This window comes from Lemur catta, chromosome 7, assembly GCF_020740605.2.
Source record: "Lemur catta isolate mLemCat1 chromosome 7, mLemCat1.pri, whole genome shotgun sequence".
Taxonomy (NCBI): Eukaryota; Metazoa; Chordata; class Mammalia; order Primates; family Lemuridae; genus Lemur; species Lemur catta.
Genome location: NC_059134.1, coordinates 17,949,593 through 17,966,474, shown reverse-complemented (window position 1 = coordinate 17,966,474; position 16,882 = coordinate 17,949,593). Strand labels below are relative to the sequence as shown.

The following is a 16,882-nucleotide window of genomic DNA, read 5'->3' as shown; positions in this document are numbered from 1 at the left end:
GGTGTTAATTCGTTCAGGCCACCAAGGTACCACTTAGTGTATCACAAGATAACTTTGCGCCCTGGAAATAACTTAAGCCCTGGGGAAAGAAGAATCCCTTGAGATCTGTCAGCAGGAAACATAATACATAACAGTGTTATGTCCTGGTGACTGAATGTGACACAGGGCAAGCAGAGATTGGTGACAGAGCTCACTGACATACACTTTCACAGCTAGTCCTCATCGCATCCTCACCCTGGGCCTGGGACATAGTTCTCTGAATTTGCATATATTAATTCCCCTAATCCTTTCGGCAACACTATGAGGTAGGTACTATTATTATCCCTATTTTATTGATGAGTAAACTAAGGCACAGAAGTTAAATAACTTGCCCGTGTTCACAGAGTCTGGTGGCACCAAGAATTGAGTGTGGGCAGTCAAGGACCCTTGTCCTTAGTTGCTGTTCTGTATCATTTCTCAGAACCCAAATACTCCATATCATTATTCAGAGAAACAAAGTGCCACAAATATTACATATGACTGAGGAAGGTCTATAGCCAAGACTGGAGATGTTATGCCATAATCAGTTGATGTTGGTTAAATACCATGACCAGTCTGAGTCCACCAGATTTCTTAGCATAACTTCAGAAATGGAAACCAGGAAATCCATCTCCTTCAATTATCAAAGAATATCTAATTAAAAAAAATAGTAGTCATTACTCAGTTGTTGATTCTTTTGTGAGTCTATCATAGGATCATAGAACAATGGAGTTGGAATGAACTTTTGAGGTATCATCTAGCAATTGAATATGGAAATAAGAAGTTAACGTATTTTCAGTGATAGACAAGGTTATGCCCTCCTGTTTTAAATACCCATAACATGCTATATTTATTTATGCATCTAAATCACTAGTTGATTACTGTATTACAGTTGGCACATAAAGCCTGTCCTCACTAGAGGGTAAGATCCATCAGCCTGCTTCTGTTTTCCTGACTGCTGCATCTTCTGGGCCTGATGTTCTGCCTGTGCACAGGGAGGTGCTCGATGCTTTCCTATTGAGTGGCCGACTGTCCGATCCATTCACTAACCCCCATAAGGCGGACACTGCGCCATGCTTGCTTCACTGTTACCTGTGGGAATAACTGCAGGATCCAAGGCTAAGTGCTGGGCAGGAGCCCGGTCCAGAGCAGAGTGCCAGGCGCTGTACCCTGGCTCCACCACTTGTTAGCTCTGTGGCCTTGGGAGACTTCCATAAGCTCTCTAAGCTTTTATTTCCTCATCTATGAAATGGGCATAATAATAGTACTTCCCTCAGCTTTGTTCTAAGGAAAAAAACCGAAGACTCACTACAGACATTCCCTAGACCACCATACCATAATGTGTGCTATCCTCCACATCCCACCCCAACTGAGGGGCAGAGCAGTGACCCTCAGGGTTGTCCCCTTTGAAAGGTGGCCAGCCCTGCTTTAAACAGTGCAAAATAGAGAACTACAGAGTCTACAAAGTCTTTCAAGGTTTGACTTCTGCTTAACCTACTCCTCAGCCCTCCGTCCTCTCACCCTCTGTCTCACCCACACAGAGTTGGTTCTGGGAGAGCACCCCAGCCTCTCTCCCTTCCCGCCTTTGTACATGCCGTTCCCTCCGCTGGGCGTGCCCTTCCTGCCCTTCTTATCCTCAGGGCCGAGCTACACCATCGCTTCCTCCAGAAAGCTTTCCCTGGCCTCCCAAGACAGGATCCCATGTCCCCCCTGAGTCATCGGAACACGCGTCCCTCCAAATTGTCAAGTGCTTCTTTCCTGATCTGTGTCCCTCACTAGGCTGGGAGTTCACTGCTGCACCATCTACCCCGTGTCCCCCTCGCTTAGCACGTGCTCCATAGATAGCACCTGTGAATCAGTGAGTGTGCAAACACGGGAGGAAAGTTCAGTTCAGTTTTGTCTTTCAATATAGCATAGATATAGGAAAACAGTGTCTGTCTTCAATTAAAAAGAAATATTTACTTAAAGATAGTAATTGAGCTTTCTTCTCCACCTAAACAACCACAGTTGAACCTTACGTTTAACTCTGTACAAAATAAGCCTGAAAAATCATTCATTCATTTGATCTAATGCAAGAAGCCTCTGCATGTTTAGACTCTAATTCATTACTACTGGGTTTTTTTTTTAAAATAAAATATTTGATGCTATCTTTGTGTTGACTAGAGTATTTTTAGAGACACGGTTATTTATTCAGGAAGCATTTGACTCTTCTGTCCGCGCCCCGTGCAGCTTACGAGGGCAAAGGGGAGAGAAGGAAGGATCAGCCACTGTCCCTGCTGCCCAGGAATTTATCTCGGTGATGAGACAAGATTACCACAGTGAAAAGTTAAATAAGCACTTTAAGGCGCATTCTCTCATGCTGATCCTTACGCAGTCCTGAGAAATAAAACAAATATAATTTATTCTTATTTACAGAGGAGAGAAACTGGCTCAGAGATGACATGATTTGCCAACTGACACATAAGTAGTGACAGACTGGGAACTTGAGCCCAGCCAGGTCTGTGCCCTGCTGGGCTGTGCCATGTCCTGTGTACATACCCATGACCCTTAAGGGCCAAGTGAAAGGCAAGGCCGACGCACACTGTGAGTCACATAACGCGACATCACCCGGGAAAAACCTCCCCATCAAAGCCGCAGGTCATTCTGTGCAGGGAGTGGTGAGGCGCACAGCTAAGCGTCCGTCCCGTTTCTGAACAAATGTAGACCATTCCCATTTTGCTGGAGGAGAAAAGTCTGTCTCTTCTCTTGTTGGAAAAGGGAGAGCAGCCTATTTCGAGAAGTTTCCCATCTTAATATGTGAACTAAATAATTCAAAATGACAATTTAGCAAGGCATGGGAGTTTTGGCTTTTTGCTCCAGTTTTTGCTTTACATCAAATCAAAGAAATCGAAGTCCACATTAAAAAGAGTAAATTAACCTTAGGGGGACCATTAGTTTGTTTACTCAGCATGAAATTATGTCCTCTGTAAACGGGAATATCAAATAGCATAAAAAGCCTAGGTGATTTACATTTTCTTTTTGATTAGAGGATTGCATCTACTGTACTCAAGGAAGGAAAATCTCTCCCATTTAGCTTTTGAAGATCAAGGAGGCCATTAAATATGCCATATTACCAGCTTTTTTTTTCCCCCCTTTTTAGGTTAAGACTGGGGGATGCTTTATAGATTGAGACTGTAGTGGGGAAAGGGAGGACTTTATTTGGGTTCATATGAACTGATTATGAACTGGTTCACTTCCCTCAGGCAGGACCATGTGCTTAACTTTTTATTCAAATCGGGCTCTCCTGCAGCTTCAAGTGCACTCTGACCTGTCTGCTGGGTTTGGTGTGCGTACACCTGACAACCACGAGACTGTGAACCTTTCAGCGAGCCTGGTCTGACTCTAAGCCTTGAGAATATTTCTATAGTACATTGTATAAAAAATCTGCGAGGCAAATATGAAGTGAAAAGTAAAATCACTGAAAAGAAGGAAGAACCTATATATGTATTCAGTTGGGATAAAATCTTGCTTTCCTTCCAAAAGGAGGAGGCCTAGGCAAATGTGTCTAGGCAATAATCTGTATTTCCCTTCCTAGATAAATAGCCAAATGTTTATACAGCCACGCGTAGCCTAACGACAGGGATATACTCTGAGTAATGTGTCATCGGGTGATGTCGTCGTCGTGCAAACATCATGGCGTGCACTTACACAAACCTAGGCTGGGTATGGCCTATTGCCCCTAGGCTACAAACCTGTACAGCATGGTGCTGTACTGAACACTGTAGGCAACTGTAACACGATGGTAAGTATTTGTGTATTTAAACACATCTAAACATAGAAAAGGTACAGTAAAAAATAACAGTATAAAAGATAAAAAAAAAATGGCACACCTATCTAGGGCACTTACTGTGAATGGAGCTTGCTGGACTGGAAGGTGCTCGTGGTGAATCAGTGAGTGAATCTGAAGGCCAAGGACATTACTGTATACTACGGTGGACCTCATAAACACTGTATACTTAGGCTACTCTAAGTTTATTTTAGAATAATAATAAATAATCTTTCTTCAATATAATTAACCTTTCTTCAATAATAAATTAACCTCAGCTTATTGTAATTTTTATACTTTATAAACTTTTAAATTTTTTTTAACTTTTTGACTCTTTTGTAATAACACAGCTTAAAACACAAATATATTGTACAGTTGTACAAAAATATTTTCTCTCTTTATATCCTTATTCTATAAGCTTTTTAGTTTTAGAATTTTCTATTTTTTTACTTTTTAAACTTTGTTAAAAACAGAGACACAGACACACAGATTAGCCTAGGCCTATACAGGGTCAGGATCATAAATATCACTGTCTTCCACCTCCACGTCTTGTCCCACTGGAGGGTCTTCAGGGATAATACCATGCATGGAGCTGCCATCTCCTGTGATCACAGTGCCTTCTTCAGGAATACCTTCTGTAGGGCCTGCTTGAGGCTGTTTTAGAGTTAACTAATTTTTTTATAAGTAGAAGGAGTGTACTCAAATAATGATAAAAAGTATAGTATAGTAAATATGTAACCCAGTACAGTGGTTTATGATCATTATCAAGTATTACTTGCTATACATAATTGTATTGCTATCCTTTTATATGACTGGCAGCACAGTAGGTTTTACACCAGCATCACCACAAACAAGTGAGCAATGTGTTACCCTACGATGTTACGAGGACTATGACGTCACCTAGGAGATATTTGATCCCATTATGATCTTATGAGACCTCTGTGCCCACCACATATGTGACTTGGCCTTGACCAAAACACCGTGATTCAGTGCATGACTGTATTACTAGCTAAAGTGTGAAATACAATTTTATCTTCACCAGCTAAAATACTCAGTCATTGCTGATGTGCATAAGTAATTGCATTCTTTGCACCACAGTGATTCAGTGGTTTAACATAATAGCTGCTTCGGTTGTTTTCTGGCATTTAGAAATTAACTATCCCTTATTTGTATTCCCTATTTCAATGAACTTGGTTAAGTAAGACCTTTTGCCCTTATGTGTAGTGTGTGGGTCTAATCTGAGCCTGGGATCCATCTTTAACATATAGACAGTAAAAGGAAAATTATAGGAGAAAGATTGAGATTGATTTCAAATAAAATGATCAACTGAATACAATGAATGAATTTATTTTGATTAAGGACTTGCCTTTTTTTCCCCCCTGCTTTGAGCAGCCAACAACCAATAGAAGACAAATATTCAGACCTCCGATATGACCCAAACTGGAAGAATAAGAAAGAGGAAGCGCAGCTGCTGACTGCAGAAGCATTGCCAGGGTCTGCAGACAGCTCTTCAGAAAATCTGCCTTTGGATCCACTCTACCCTTCCAAGGAGCCATCGATGGAACTCTCAAAGGATAAAGTCGGACAGAAAAGGAGTCCACAGAGTGCAGCCTCCTTACTTGGAAGTGAATTTTTAAGCCCAGACTATGAGCATGGCGCCCATCGCAGTGAGCCCTTTTTCGAGCTGAGTGACAGTGACCTGGAGGAGAAATCAAGCAGCAACGTCTCTCGGTACGTGAAGAGTTCAAGTTCACATAACGAAGTTTTCCTGCCAGGATCACGTGGCCCTCGGCGAAGGAAGTCCAAACAATATTTTGTGGAAAAAAACAAGCTGACTTTGGGAATACCCACTCCTAAAACAGACTCTTACCTACAACTTCACAATAAAAAAATGGGGGAAATTCACCTAGAACAGGTACGTAGTGACTGCTTAAAAATCTCTTCTGAGACACTAAACTAGAATTTGCATTTGTTTCAAATGGCCTGATATCACTTCTTTTGGGGTGATGATATCATTGTAATCACAATCACCTGGCAGGGGAAAACAAACCCTTCCCGTAGTATACCCTGTGTTGCCCATTCTTATAGAATGAGGGGAATTATTCCACAAATTCTTTTTTTTTTTTTTTGAGACAGAGTCTCGCTCTGTTGCCCAGGCTAGAGTGCCCTAGCGTCAGCCTAGCTCACAGCAACCTCAAACTCCTGGGCTCAAGCCATCCTCCTGCCTCAGCCTCCCAAGTAGCTGGAACTACAGGCATGCGCTGCCATGCCAGGCTAATTTTTTCTATATATGTTTAGTTGTGCAGCTAATTTCTTTCTATTTTTAGTACAGATGGGATCTTGCTATTGCTCAGGCTGGTCTCGAACTCCTGAGCTCAAACCATCCGCCCCCCTTGGCCTCCCAGAGTGCTAGGATTACAGGCGTGAGCCACCATGCCCGGCCCCACAAATTCTTAAGAGCATAATAAAAGCCATCAGTGGTTTACAGCACTGTAATTGCTGTAATTCAATTAGTATATCCAAAATTCTCCATTCAAGGAACCATAGGATTTTTTTAAAGTGTGTATTCCAAAAGATAAAATACAGGACTGATTCCTTATGTTGATTGCCTTTGTTTCCACCACAGCATTGATTTTCAACCCTTTTAAATGCCCCAACACGTTGGGGGTAACGTGACACACTCATACCAGTAACCACAGCTCACATACAGAGGGGATTCTCAACTCAGATTCTGTATACGTATTGGGTGGTAGTGGGAGGAGAGCAGGGTACAACATGGGGTATTGTTTTTTATTCTTTAGATGCTTCTATTACCCTTTTCAACCCCTGTTGATAATCACTACACCATCTTTAATTGTCCTGTGCAAATATTATATGATTAAAGCTTAGTCCCTTCATCTATAAAATTGGAAAAATAATAAATTCCCCCTCTTCCTCATCTGATCATTTTGAGGATAAATTCTACCCCATATGATGGATGCAAAACCTTTTGGAGCCAGTAAACTTAGTTCTGTTTCATGGGTGCACATAAAGAGCTTATTAACTTAACTCCTAGTGGATAAGTCCATGGACACAAGAAAAGTATGTGTCTGGATCATATAATCCACCACTCTTATTGGATAAACATCTTGAAATTCATCACCTAATAATGTGGAGTCATTTTTAAATACAAAGGAGAGGTTATTATATTAAATGTGGATGCCCTTAAACCTATTCCAAATCCAAACTGGTGTTATTTAACATACTCTAACCTGTCCCAACCTCTAAGCATTTTCTGATGGAACAACATGGATGAGATAGATGAATATTCATGGTTTTTCTTGATTGAGAAACTCCGGGCCGGGCGCGGTGGCTCACGCCTGTAATCCTAGCACTCTGGGAGGCGGAGGTGGGTGGATAGCTCGAGGTCAGGAGTTCAAGACCAGCCTGAGCAAGAGTGAGACCCCGTCTCTACTAAAAAAAATAGAAAGAAATTATCTGGCCAACTAAAAATATATATAGAAAAAATTAGCCGGGCATGGTGGCACACGCCTGTAGTCCCAGCTACTCAGGAGGCTGAGGCAGGAGGATCGCTTAAGCCCAGGAGTTTGAGGTTGCTGTGAGCTAGGCTGACGCCACGGCACTCACTCTAGCGAGACTCTGTCTCAAAAAAAAAAAGAGAGAGAGAAACTCCGCTTATAGTTTTAAAGGATTATGTCACATCTTTGTCTTTGTAACTAATAATAAAATGAAGAAATAGGTTTAGTATATTTAGCTGAATTATCATAACAAAAACTTAGGTGAATTCAAGCAGTTTTCAACATTTTTTATCCAATTTTATATGTTAATGTACTTTTTTGTTTCATAAAATGTATGTGAAATTTTGAATTGTGTTTGATTGTTCACTTAAAAATACAAACAAATTCAACAGCTCAATATCTTTGAAAAATGTTCATAGCTAGCATTTTTTTCCCAGACTAGGGCAATATTTTTTTTCTTCAGTGACATACTCACTGCAGTAGGACAATATTTTTCATCACTTTAAAAAGTGTTCTCAGAAGAAGCTGATCTAGGAGAGGCAAATAGTGAAAGGCAAAAAAATAAGTAAAGGGGAAAAAAGATTTATTATAAACTCTTTAATAGCTGAATTCTTTTTTTTTTTGAGACAGTCTCGCTCTGCCCAGGCTAGAGTGCTGTGGCGTCAGCCTAGCTCACAGCAACCTCAAATTCCTGGGCTCAAGCGATCCTCCTGCCTCAGCCTCACGAGTAGCTGGGACTACAGGCATGCGCCACCAAGCCCAGCTAATTTTTTCTATATGTATTTTTAGTTGTCCATATAATTTCTTTCTATTTTTAGTAGAGACGGGGGTCTCGCTCTTGCTCAGGCTGGTCTTGAGCTCCTGACCTTAGCGATCCTCCTGCCTCAGCCTCCCAGAGTGCTAGGATTACACGCGTGAGCCACTGCACCCAGCCATAGCTAAATTCTTAATTGCTAATTATATTAGTTGTTATAAGTTAATTTCCTAGACAATATTGGGGGTGTACTAATTGTCAGTGATTTCATAGACTAATTTTCTTTTTGTTATGCCATGGAGGAAACTTTCTTTGAGCTCTTGTGTTATTCTGTGAAGGAGCCATTGACCTTTTCCACCACTGTCTCCAGATTCAAATGTCTAAGTGCTAATTGTTAATTGTGTTCAAAATTGTTCCTTCACCATTTTTCCAACTTACGTATATTTCCTTCTTCTTACTCCTATTTTTTTTAAAAAGACAGGGTCTTGCTATGTTGCACAGGCTGAAGCACAGTGGCTATTCATTGCACAGTATGGCCTCAAACTCCTGGGCTCAAGCAATTCTCCTGCCCCAGCCTCCCAAGTAGCTGGGACTACTGGCGCACGTGCCTCCACATCTGGCTTCCTATTCTTTTAAAAAGGATAGAAATGAGTTTGACCTAACAGTGGCATAATGATATGTGTAATTTATTTTAGTGGAGTACAGTCAGTAGCTTGAAATGGTGTGGGTTTTTAAAAAAAATCATTATTCATATATGCAGGTCTGTTCTGCCCATACAGATTTTATGTTCCCTAAGGGCAGGAACTATGGTTTGTACTTATTTTTAATCTTCATAGTAACTAGCCTAACACACTTTAAGGGCTCAATAAATATATAGGATATGAAAACTGTATCTCTTCCATTACCTCCAAACCGTTCTCTTTAGTATGACTTGAAGTTTATGTGGGGGAAATGGCATTCCTAGAGCAGTGGTTTGCAATCCTGGCTGAATATTAGAATCACTTGAGAAGCCAATTTTAAAAAATGATTCTTGGCTCCATCCAGACCAATTTCAATCTCTAGGTGAGTTCCTGAGCATCAGTTTTGCGGTGGTTTTTTTTTTCCCCTAAAGCTCCTCAGGTAATTCTAATGTGAAGCCGGGTTCAAGAACTATTGTTCCAGACTGGAGCAGTTGATTTTTGATTTTTAGCATGAATCAAAATCAGCTGGAAGGCTTGTTAAACTAGATTTCCAGACCTAGGCTCCCAAATTTCTGATTCAGCATATGTAGGGTGGGGCCCAAGGATTTGAATTTTCTGCATAGTTCCAGGTGATGCTACTGCTACTATCCGACCTGCACTTTGAGAACTACTAATCTTTTGCTTCTCAAAATTTAAAATGCTTATGAGCCACCCTAGAATCTTGTTAAAACACAGATTCTGAGTCAGTAGATTTGGGTACGCCTCAGAGTATATGCATTTCTAACAAGCTTCAGCTGATACAAGGCTGCTGGCCAGTGGATCAGCAAAGGGCTAGAATAAAGAACATAAGAGTTTTATCAGAAATCTGAAAGTCAAAGTTGCATAAGTTGGTATCCACAAAGCATTAATGTTTTCAATGGCTGATAGGATTATTCGATTGATTTGTGGGTAGGAGGTGGGAAGGTAGATGTGGCAGGTTTGGAAGCCATTGTTTTTAGATTAAGCAACATCCATCTGGAAGTTTTTAGTATTTGAATATCTTTTGTTCCCCTTGTAATTTCTTTGAAAGAGAGGACAAATATTTTGCAACTAGAAACTTTAAAAGGTTAAATTACACCTACTGTTGAATGAATGAATAAATTACCATTACATAGCCAGGAAAACCCAGCCTTTTAATGCATTGTTTTGTTGCCAACATCCGTGTCCAGCTGAATCAGAGAGGGGCTTAAGGTAGTGTATGGTATTTTGGAAGATTTGAAAGTAAGTCTAAGTTTACAACATCCCAACAAATATGTCAGTTTTTTAAAATGAAAGTTGAAAAGCTAATTATTAAATTCATATGAAAAATAGGCAAGAATAGTAAAGAAAACTCTGGAAATTAAGAGTAATGAGAGGATATAGCCATACTAGACAATATAGTATATTATAAAGCCTCAATAATTAAGTACTGGGGTAATATTTAATACATATACAGACAGGAAAATAGAACAGAATAGAAAGTCTAGAAATAGAACCAAGTTACATATGGGAATATATTATATGATACTACGATTCTGATTTGATAAAGGCAGCATCTCAAATCAATGAGGAAATGATGGGCTATTTAATAAAACAACTGGATAGTCATCAGGGGAAAAAAAAGTTGGATCCATACCTCATACCATACAAGATAAATTCTAAATGAATAAAATATTTAATTCTTAAAAATTAAACCATAAAAATCCTAGAAAAAACATGGGAAAATTCTCCTATAACTTTGAAATATTTCAAAATCCAAAATCTATAAGAGATTGATAAATTTGACTTCATAAATATCAAAAAACTTCTGTAGGTAAAAAGAATAAGCAAAGTCAAAATATAAAGAACAAATAGGAAAAATATTCTTACTTCATATTACAGACAAAACACTAATATCTCTAATATATAAAGAGCTCCTAGAATTCAATAAGAAAAAGACCAAGGTCCCCAAAGAAAAATACATAAAAGGTGTGAATGGACAATTCACAGAAAAGTTACTACAAATGGTTGTTACACATATGAAAACATACCCAACCTCAGTCATCATAAGACAAATACAGATTAATGCTATAATGAGATTCCACTTTTCACCTATAATTAAACCATCAAAATTCTAAGAGTTTGATGAATCTGTAGGCAGAAAAGTAAAGTCAAGCTGGCAAGAGAATAAATTAGCATGGGGGACAATTTGTTAATGTCTATTCAAAATACAAATACCCTCCTTGAGCATAAAACGTAAAGACTGAGACTTTGGAACCAGGTCGATGGGCACTGCCACCTGCTAGCTGTCTGACCTTGTGCAGCTACTAAATCTGTCTTGGCCTTAGTTTCCTCATCTTTACAATGTGGATAATAATAGTACTTTCCTTACAGGATTATTAAGAAGATTCAATAAATGAAGTTAATATGTAGAGAGAGCACTTAGATTGGTGCTTGGCCCATAACAAGCACTATATTAATATTTGCAATTATAAGTTTTATTTGACCCAACACATCCCACTCCTAGGAATTTATCCTAGATACATGTGTGCAGTTTTGAAATCACACCTGTATAAGGTTATTCATTGCAGCCTCATTTTAATAGCAAAAGATTGGAAACCACCCAAATGTCTGTCATTTGGGGAGTAGTTAAATACATTATGGTACATCCATACAACAGAGTACACTGTAGCTGTTTAAAAAAAATGAGGACAGTCTCCATGAACTGTTATGGACAACTTACTAGGATTTATTATTAAGAGAGAAATTCAAGGTGCAGAACAGTGTATATGGTGTTTAAAAAGTGGGGAGGAATAAAAATGTGTAATCAAAACGTTTGTACCCCTATAATATTCTGAAATTTAAAAAATAAAATAAAAATAAAATCAGCTAAGCCCTTCCTTAGGCAAATAAACTAAAACCTTCAACAGAAATCAATTTATTCAAACTACAGGATCACCACCACTATATTAAGCCCTGGCCGATCTGAAATAATGAAAGCAGTTGTGAATGTCTGAGGCATATTTATCTGACATCAGGTTTAAGATTTTAAATAAATAATAATTGAGATATAAAAATATATATATCCTATTTGCTTGGTATGCATAAAAAATTGTGGAAGGCCGGACAGGTATAAGGGGGGGGGGAATGGGTGGGAGCACAACTTTTCATTTTATACCTTTTCAAATCTCTCATTTTTGAACCATGCTTATGTATTACCTTATTAAAAATTAAATTGAAAAATGGCAACAAAATTAGGGGGGACACTTACACATTTTGTAGTCACCCAATTTCACACCCCCGATTGCTCAGGGTCACATAAATTGCATTTACTGCTTGTAATTAATGGCTTAGAGTAGAACTATTGATTTTTAAATTCAATCACTCCACTATCTTTTTGCCATTTTGCATAGATCTGTTGATTGTACATTAAAATGCACTGGAAAAATTACCTATGACCGCGTGGTGAGATCTTAAATCACACGTCGTGTGAAGCAAGGAACTGATGTAAAAACCAGCACACACTAGAGGGCACCTGAGCATCACGGTCAGGCCATGACTTTGCTGGTGACCATTCAGTGCTTACTTCTATTCCTGATTTATTCAGTAGCCAAAAGTATTTGTCTGAAACTCATTACAGTTTGAGTCCATTTATGATCCACATTAAAGGAAATCATGTTTTGAAAAATGAACTACCTTTCTATCTTGATTCTAATGTTACTTTGAAGACTAATGAAGGTGAAATTTAGTATAGGTTCAGAAAAGAGCTATAAGTGCCTTACACATGTTATTCAGTTCTTTCTTTGTAATGTCTTGGAGGGAAATTACAGTTAGTTTACAAATGTGAATATAGAAAGCTTATTCAATGGCCTATAGTCTTAAAGACAATATAAAGCCACAAATAGAATTCACGATCCACTCTTCAGATTAACACAGCTTTGTGGTTGTTGCTAAGACAGCAGGTCAATCAGCCGACAAATATTTACTGAGAGCCAAATATGTGCTAGTCACTCTTCTCCATGCTAGGGTTGTAACAAAAAACAAGACGCAACAGAGCTCCTGTCTTCAAGGAGTTTACATTCCAATCAAGTGACAAAGATGAGAAACGTAACAAAATAATTTTAGCTACTGATAAACACCTCAAAGGAGACTGAATAAACTTTAATAAAATGATGAGGAGGGAATACATTCCTTTATTTAATAAAGTAATGACTTTAATAAGTGAACTGGGATGTTTAGCCAGGTGCTTGGAGAAGGTCTCTCTGAGGATTCAGCGTTCGAGCTGAGATGTGAATGGCTGAGAAAGAGAAGAGTGTGCACGATCTGGGAAAGAGCCTTGATTTCCTGAGCCTTGGTGGTAGCATCCTTGCATAGGGAGCAACAAAATACTGGGGGAGAAAAAATAAAATCACAACAAAATACTGGTTTGGGGGTCAGTCACGGATTAAATCCTGGCTCTTCAGTGTAGCACTTATTAAGTATTTGAGCAAGTGACTCTAAACCTTATTTCCCTCATCTGTTATATGGGGTCAATTTCTGCCTGGGAGGGCTATTTGAAGAATTTATAGAAAGCTCCTGACATGTGGTAGACACTCAGTAAAAGCCCATTATTACCACTAGGCATTCCCTAAGCCAGGGCAAAGGAAAGGAATCCACCCAGGGAAGAGGCCCTTCTAAACAGCTTTCTCTTTTTTTTTCAGGCTACAGTGCCTCAACATGAAAGAGATATAACTTCAGATAGAATAAGGACAAAGGGTAGCCAAAAGGAGAATAACTCCTCTATGCACTCGTAGCCCATTCTATGGTGAGACTCCCAAAAGACTGCCTACCAAGGAAGGGGTCTATCTAGGGACACCTCACACCTGCCATGCTGTCTCTCGAGGCTCCCAAATCAGTCAAACACTGTTCTATGCATTACAGAACCCTATAATCTTGTATCCAACTAGTTGGCAGTTGAACAATTACATCTGGTCTCAAATACTGTTTCAAATATTTACAAATACTGTTTCAAATATTCATGATAAGGAACTTAGGAATGATTTTGGATCATATATTTGGTACTTTTATCTCGAAGTACAATACCACATTATTCTTCCAACACTTAGCCTCGTCAATTCTGTCTTCTCTACTGCCTTCACGGTGCTCTTCTTGGGTACAAATCTGACCATATCAATATGCCACTTAATGCAACTCCCTGTTATCGTCAAGACAAAAATCCTTGATCATTCCACTGCATCCTGTGCTGCAGCCATACTCCAAGAGCTCACAGTGCCCAGACCCCCCATTTCCACGGGGTCCTTCTCTGTCCTACTCTCTCCTCGCTTGTTTGCTTGAGAAAACTTTACCCTCCTGTTGAGATTCAACTGAAACGTCTGTGCCTTTCTGAAGACTTTCTGAATATCCTCCCTCCCACTACTTCCCTCATACCTGAACATCTACCCCAGAACCCGTAACACCACACCGCACTGTTTTGTTTGTGTGTCTATCTTTACGTGACTGTGAGCTCTTTAAGGCCGTGTACCTATTCATCTCCGAATTCCGAGAGCCTGGCATACAGTAAGCATTAGCTAAATATTTGATGAAAAAAATGTAATTTTTAAATACTTTTTCTTTGGTCGAAAATGAAAAGAAAAAAGGACTAATTCAAGCTTGTGCTGGTGACTTAAACACTGGTATTTGAAGTCAAAAGACCCCATTTGACCTTGTTATTATTGGAGCCATTACTTTGGCAAATCACAAAATCTTGCTGAGCCTTACTAAAGTAAGGTTATAAATATTTGCCTTATTCCACAGATTCAAGATTTTTGGGATGATCAACTGAGATACTATTTGTGAAAGCTTTTTATAATCATATAGCCCTATATAAATGTAAGTTACATTTATTATTGAACATTTGGCTTGAATTTACAGTCAGTCTCCTAGTGGACATAGTTACTACATAAGTGATAAATTGCTCTTTTCCATAGTTTTGACTTGAGTGAAACTTTTGGTTGTCTATAAGATTAAGCTTTACCTTTATTTAAATTATAATCCTTTTGTAATTATATTTGGTTAGAAACACAGCATTCTTTTTTATAGAATTCTTTCAGTTTGGTAGTGCTTTTTGAGTCACACCTAGTATGCTTGTAAAAATCATTCTTCTACAACGTAGGAACTCTGTAGATGTCCATTGATTAATAAATTTTCTTATTTTTCCCTGTACCACTACCACAAGAGCACTTACTTATGACAGTATAATTTCAATTGAACTTTATGCTTTTGTCAGTACAAGACATTTCTTGAGGCATCTTTCTTGTGTGCACTACTCAGCATTTAGTTGCTTAAACTACCAATTTGTATGATCTATAGAGTGGACACTTCATTAATTTGACATTATTGAGGAGGGATCCGTAAAAAAAGTACTTTCCACATAACTAAAGCATGCCCTTTTGAAACCCAGAAATTTGATGCAATTAAATGTTTTTAAGGATAGCTTTCAAAAATCTACCTCATGTACCTGATAATCCTGTGCTGTCTTACACAGGGCACATTGCACTGTTCTGTAGTAAAGTCAGAAGCTGTGGCGATTTGAGTGAGTCTTTGCCCCTTTGTTAAATGACTCCGACTGCTATGAGTCTGTGGTCATTTCTTGCTGCTATCAGTGCATCTGCATGTAAGGGGCTGATGGCCTAGTGAGAAGCAGACATGTAAACAGTCAGCACCAAGTGAAAACTGCTGTACTAGTAACGGATAAGGTCCCAAAGGAAGCCAGAAGCAAAAGTGCCTAAGTCTGTCTGGGGAAGTCAGAGAGGGCTTCAAAGAAGAGGCAATCATCGAATTGATTCTTTAAAAAGAAGTAGAAGCTAACAGGTGGAGGTGGGTAGGAAAGGCATTGCAGGCCGAGGGAGCTTGTGCAATGGCAAAAAGTCATGTAGAAAACTGTCAGTGTGGGAGGAACCTCTATACTACTAGGCATGAATTGGTAGTTAGCCAATTAAATCAGAGATCTCATGGAAGTAGAGAGTAGAATGGTAGTTACCAGAAGCTGGAAGGAGGTGGAGGGAATGAAGAGAAGTCAGTTAATATATAAAACCATACAGTTAGATAGAAGGAATAAGTTCTAGTGTTCAATAGCAGTGTAGGGTGACTATAGTTAACAACAATATGTTATATATTTCAAAGTAGCTAGAAGAGAGGACTTGAAACATTCCCATCACATAGATATGATAAATACTCAAGTTGATGGATACCCTGAATACCCTGACTTGATCATTACACATTCTATGCATGCAACAAAATATCACATGTACCCTATAAACATGTACAAACATTATGTATCAATAACAATTTTTTTTAAATTGGTTAAAGCAGATATGAATAATGATAACTACATGCCATAACTATTTGGCTTTTACTTAAAGTATATAAATATACATTGATTCACCAGTTTTTTACCTAGAGACCAAGGCCTCTCTGTCAGCATGAATTCTATTGATTGGAGTTTCGTATCGTCTTGCATCGGTTTGACAGCATCTATGATATGCAGTTTTGATTTCTTGAAACCAAAGTGCAAACTTAAAAAGCCTCTTGAAACAGTGTTAGAACATAATCTGTAGATTTTTGTGAATGTTTCCACTAATCTTGTACAGTTTCCCCACACACAAATGTTATTTTGCCATTTGCTTTTATTAGGCCATCCTAAATCATTTAACTTAGTTTTCATGGATATAACATCTCTCTAGGCTTGCTCAGATTTCTCCAGATGACCTAATCTTTAAATAAATTTCATAATTTTAATAACACACACAATAGGAATAAACAGTTTGGGGAACAAATGTAGAAGATTCTTGGTAAACATACAACTCAACTGTTGGAAGTAGAAGTACCAAGATATACTAGAGAGCCTACCAGCCACGAGCATTCAGCTGTGGCCTCAGTGAGGATATCTTCGAGAGGGACTGGAAAATGTCACTTAATCCAGTGAGTTAGTTAAGGAGAAGGTAGATACTGCTGTAGCTGTGTGTGGCTAGATTGTGAGGATGAGAGTATGGATATTAGGCTAGAGAAACTGGCAGGTGCCTTTCACATAGGCTCTTGCATGTCATTCTAAAGCAGGAGCTCTCAGTTCCCC

General features: G+C 38.9%; 1 protein-coding gene across 3 annotated transcripts in view; it reads left to right on the top strand.

The window, feature by feature from the left end:
- Window positions 1-16,882, top strand: part of JHY (junctional cadherin complex regulator) — a 67,918-nt gene that overhangs the window by 13,491 nt on the left and 37,545 nt on the right. For all 3 annotated transcript variants that reach the window (XM_045555777.1, XM_045555776.1, XM_045555778.1), the window contains exon 3: window positions 5,216-5,738. In XM_045555777.1, coding sequence (XP_045411733.1) covers window positions 5,216-5,738 — 523 coding nt within the window. The remainder of the gene's footprint in view (window positions 1-5,215; window positions 5,739-16,882) is intronic.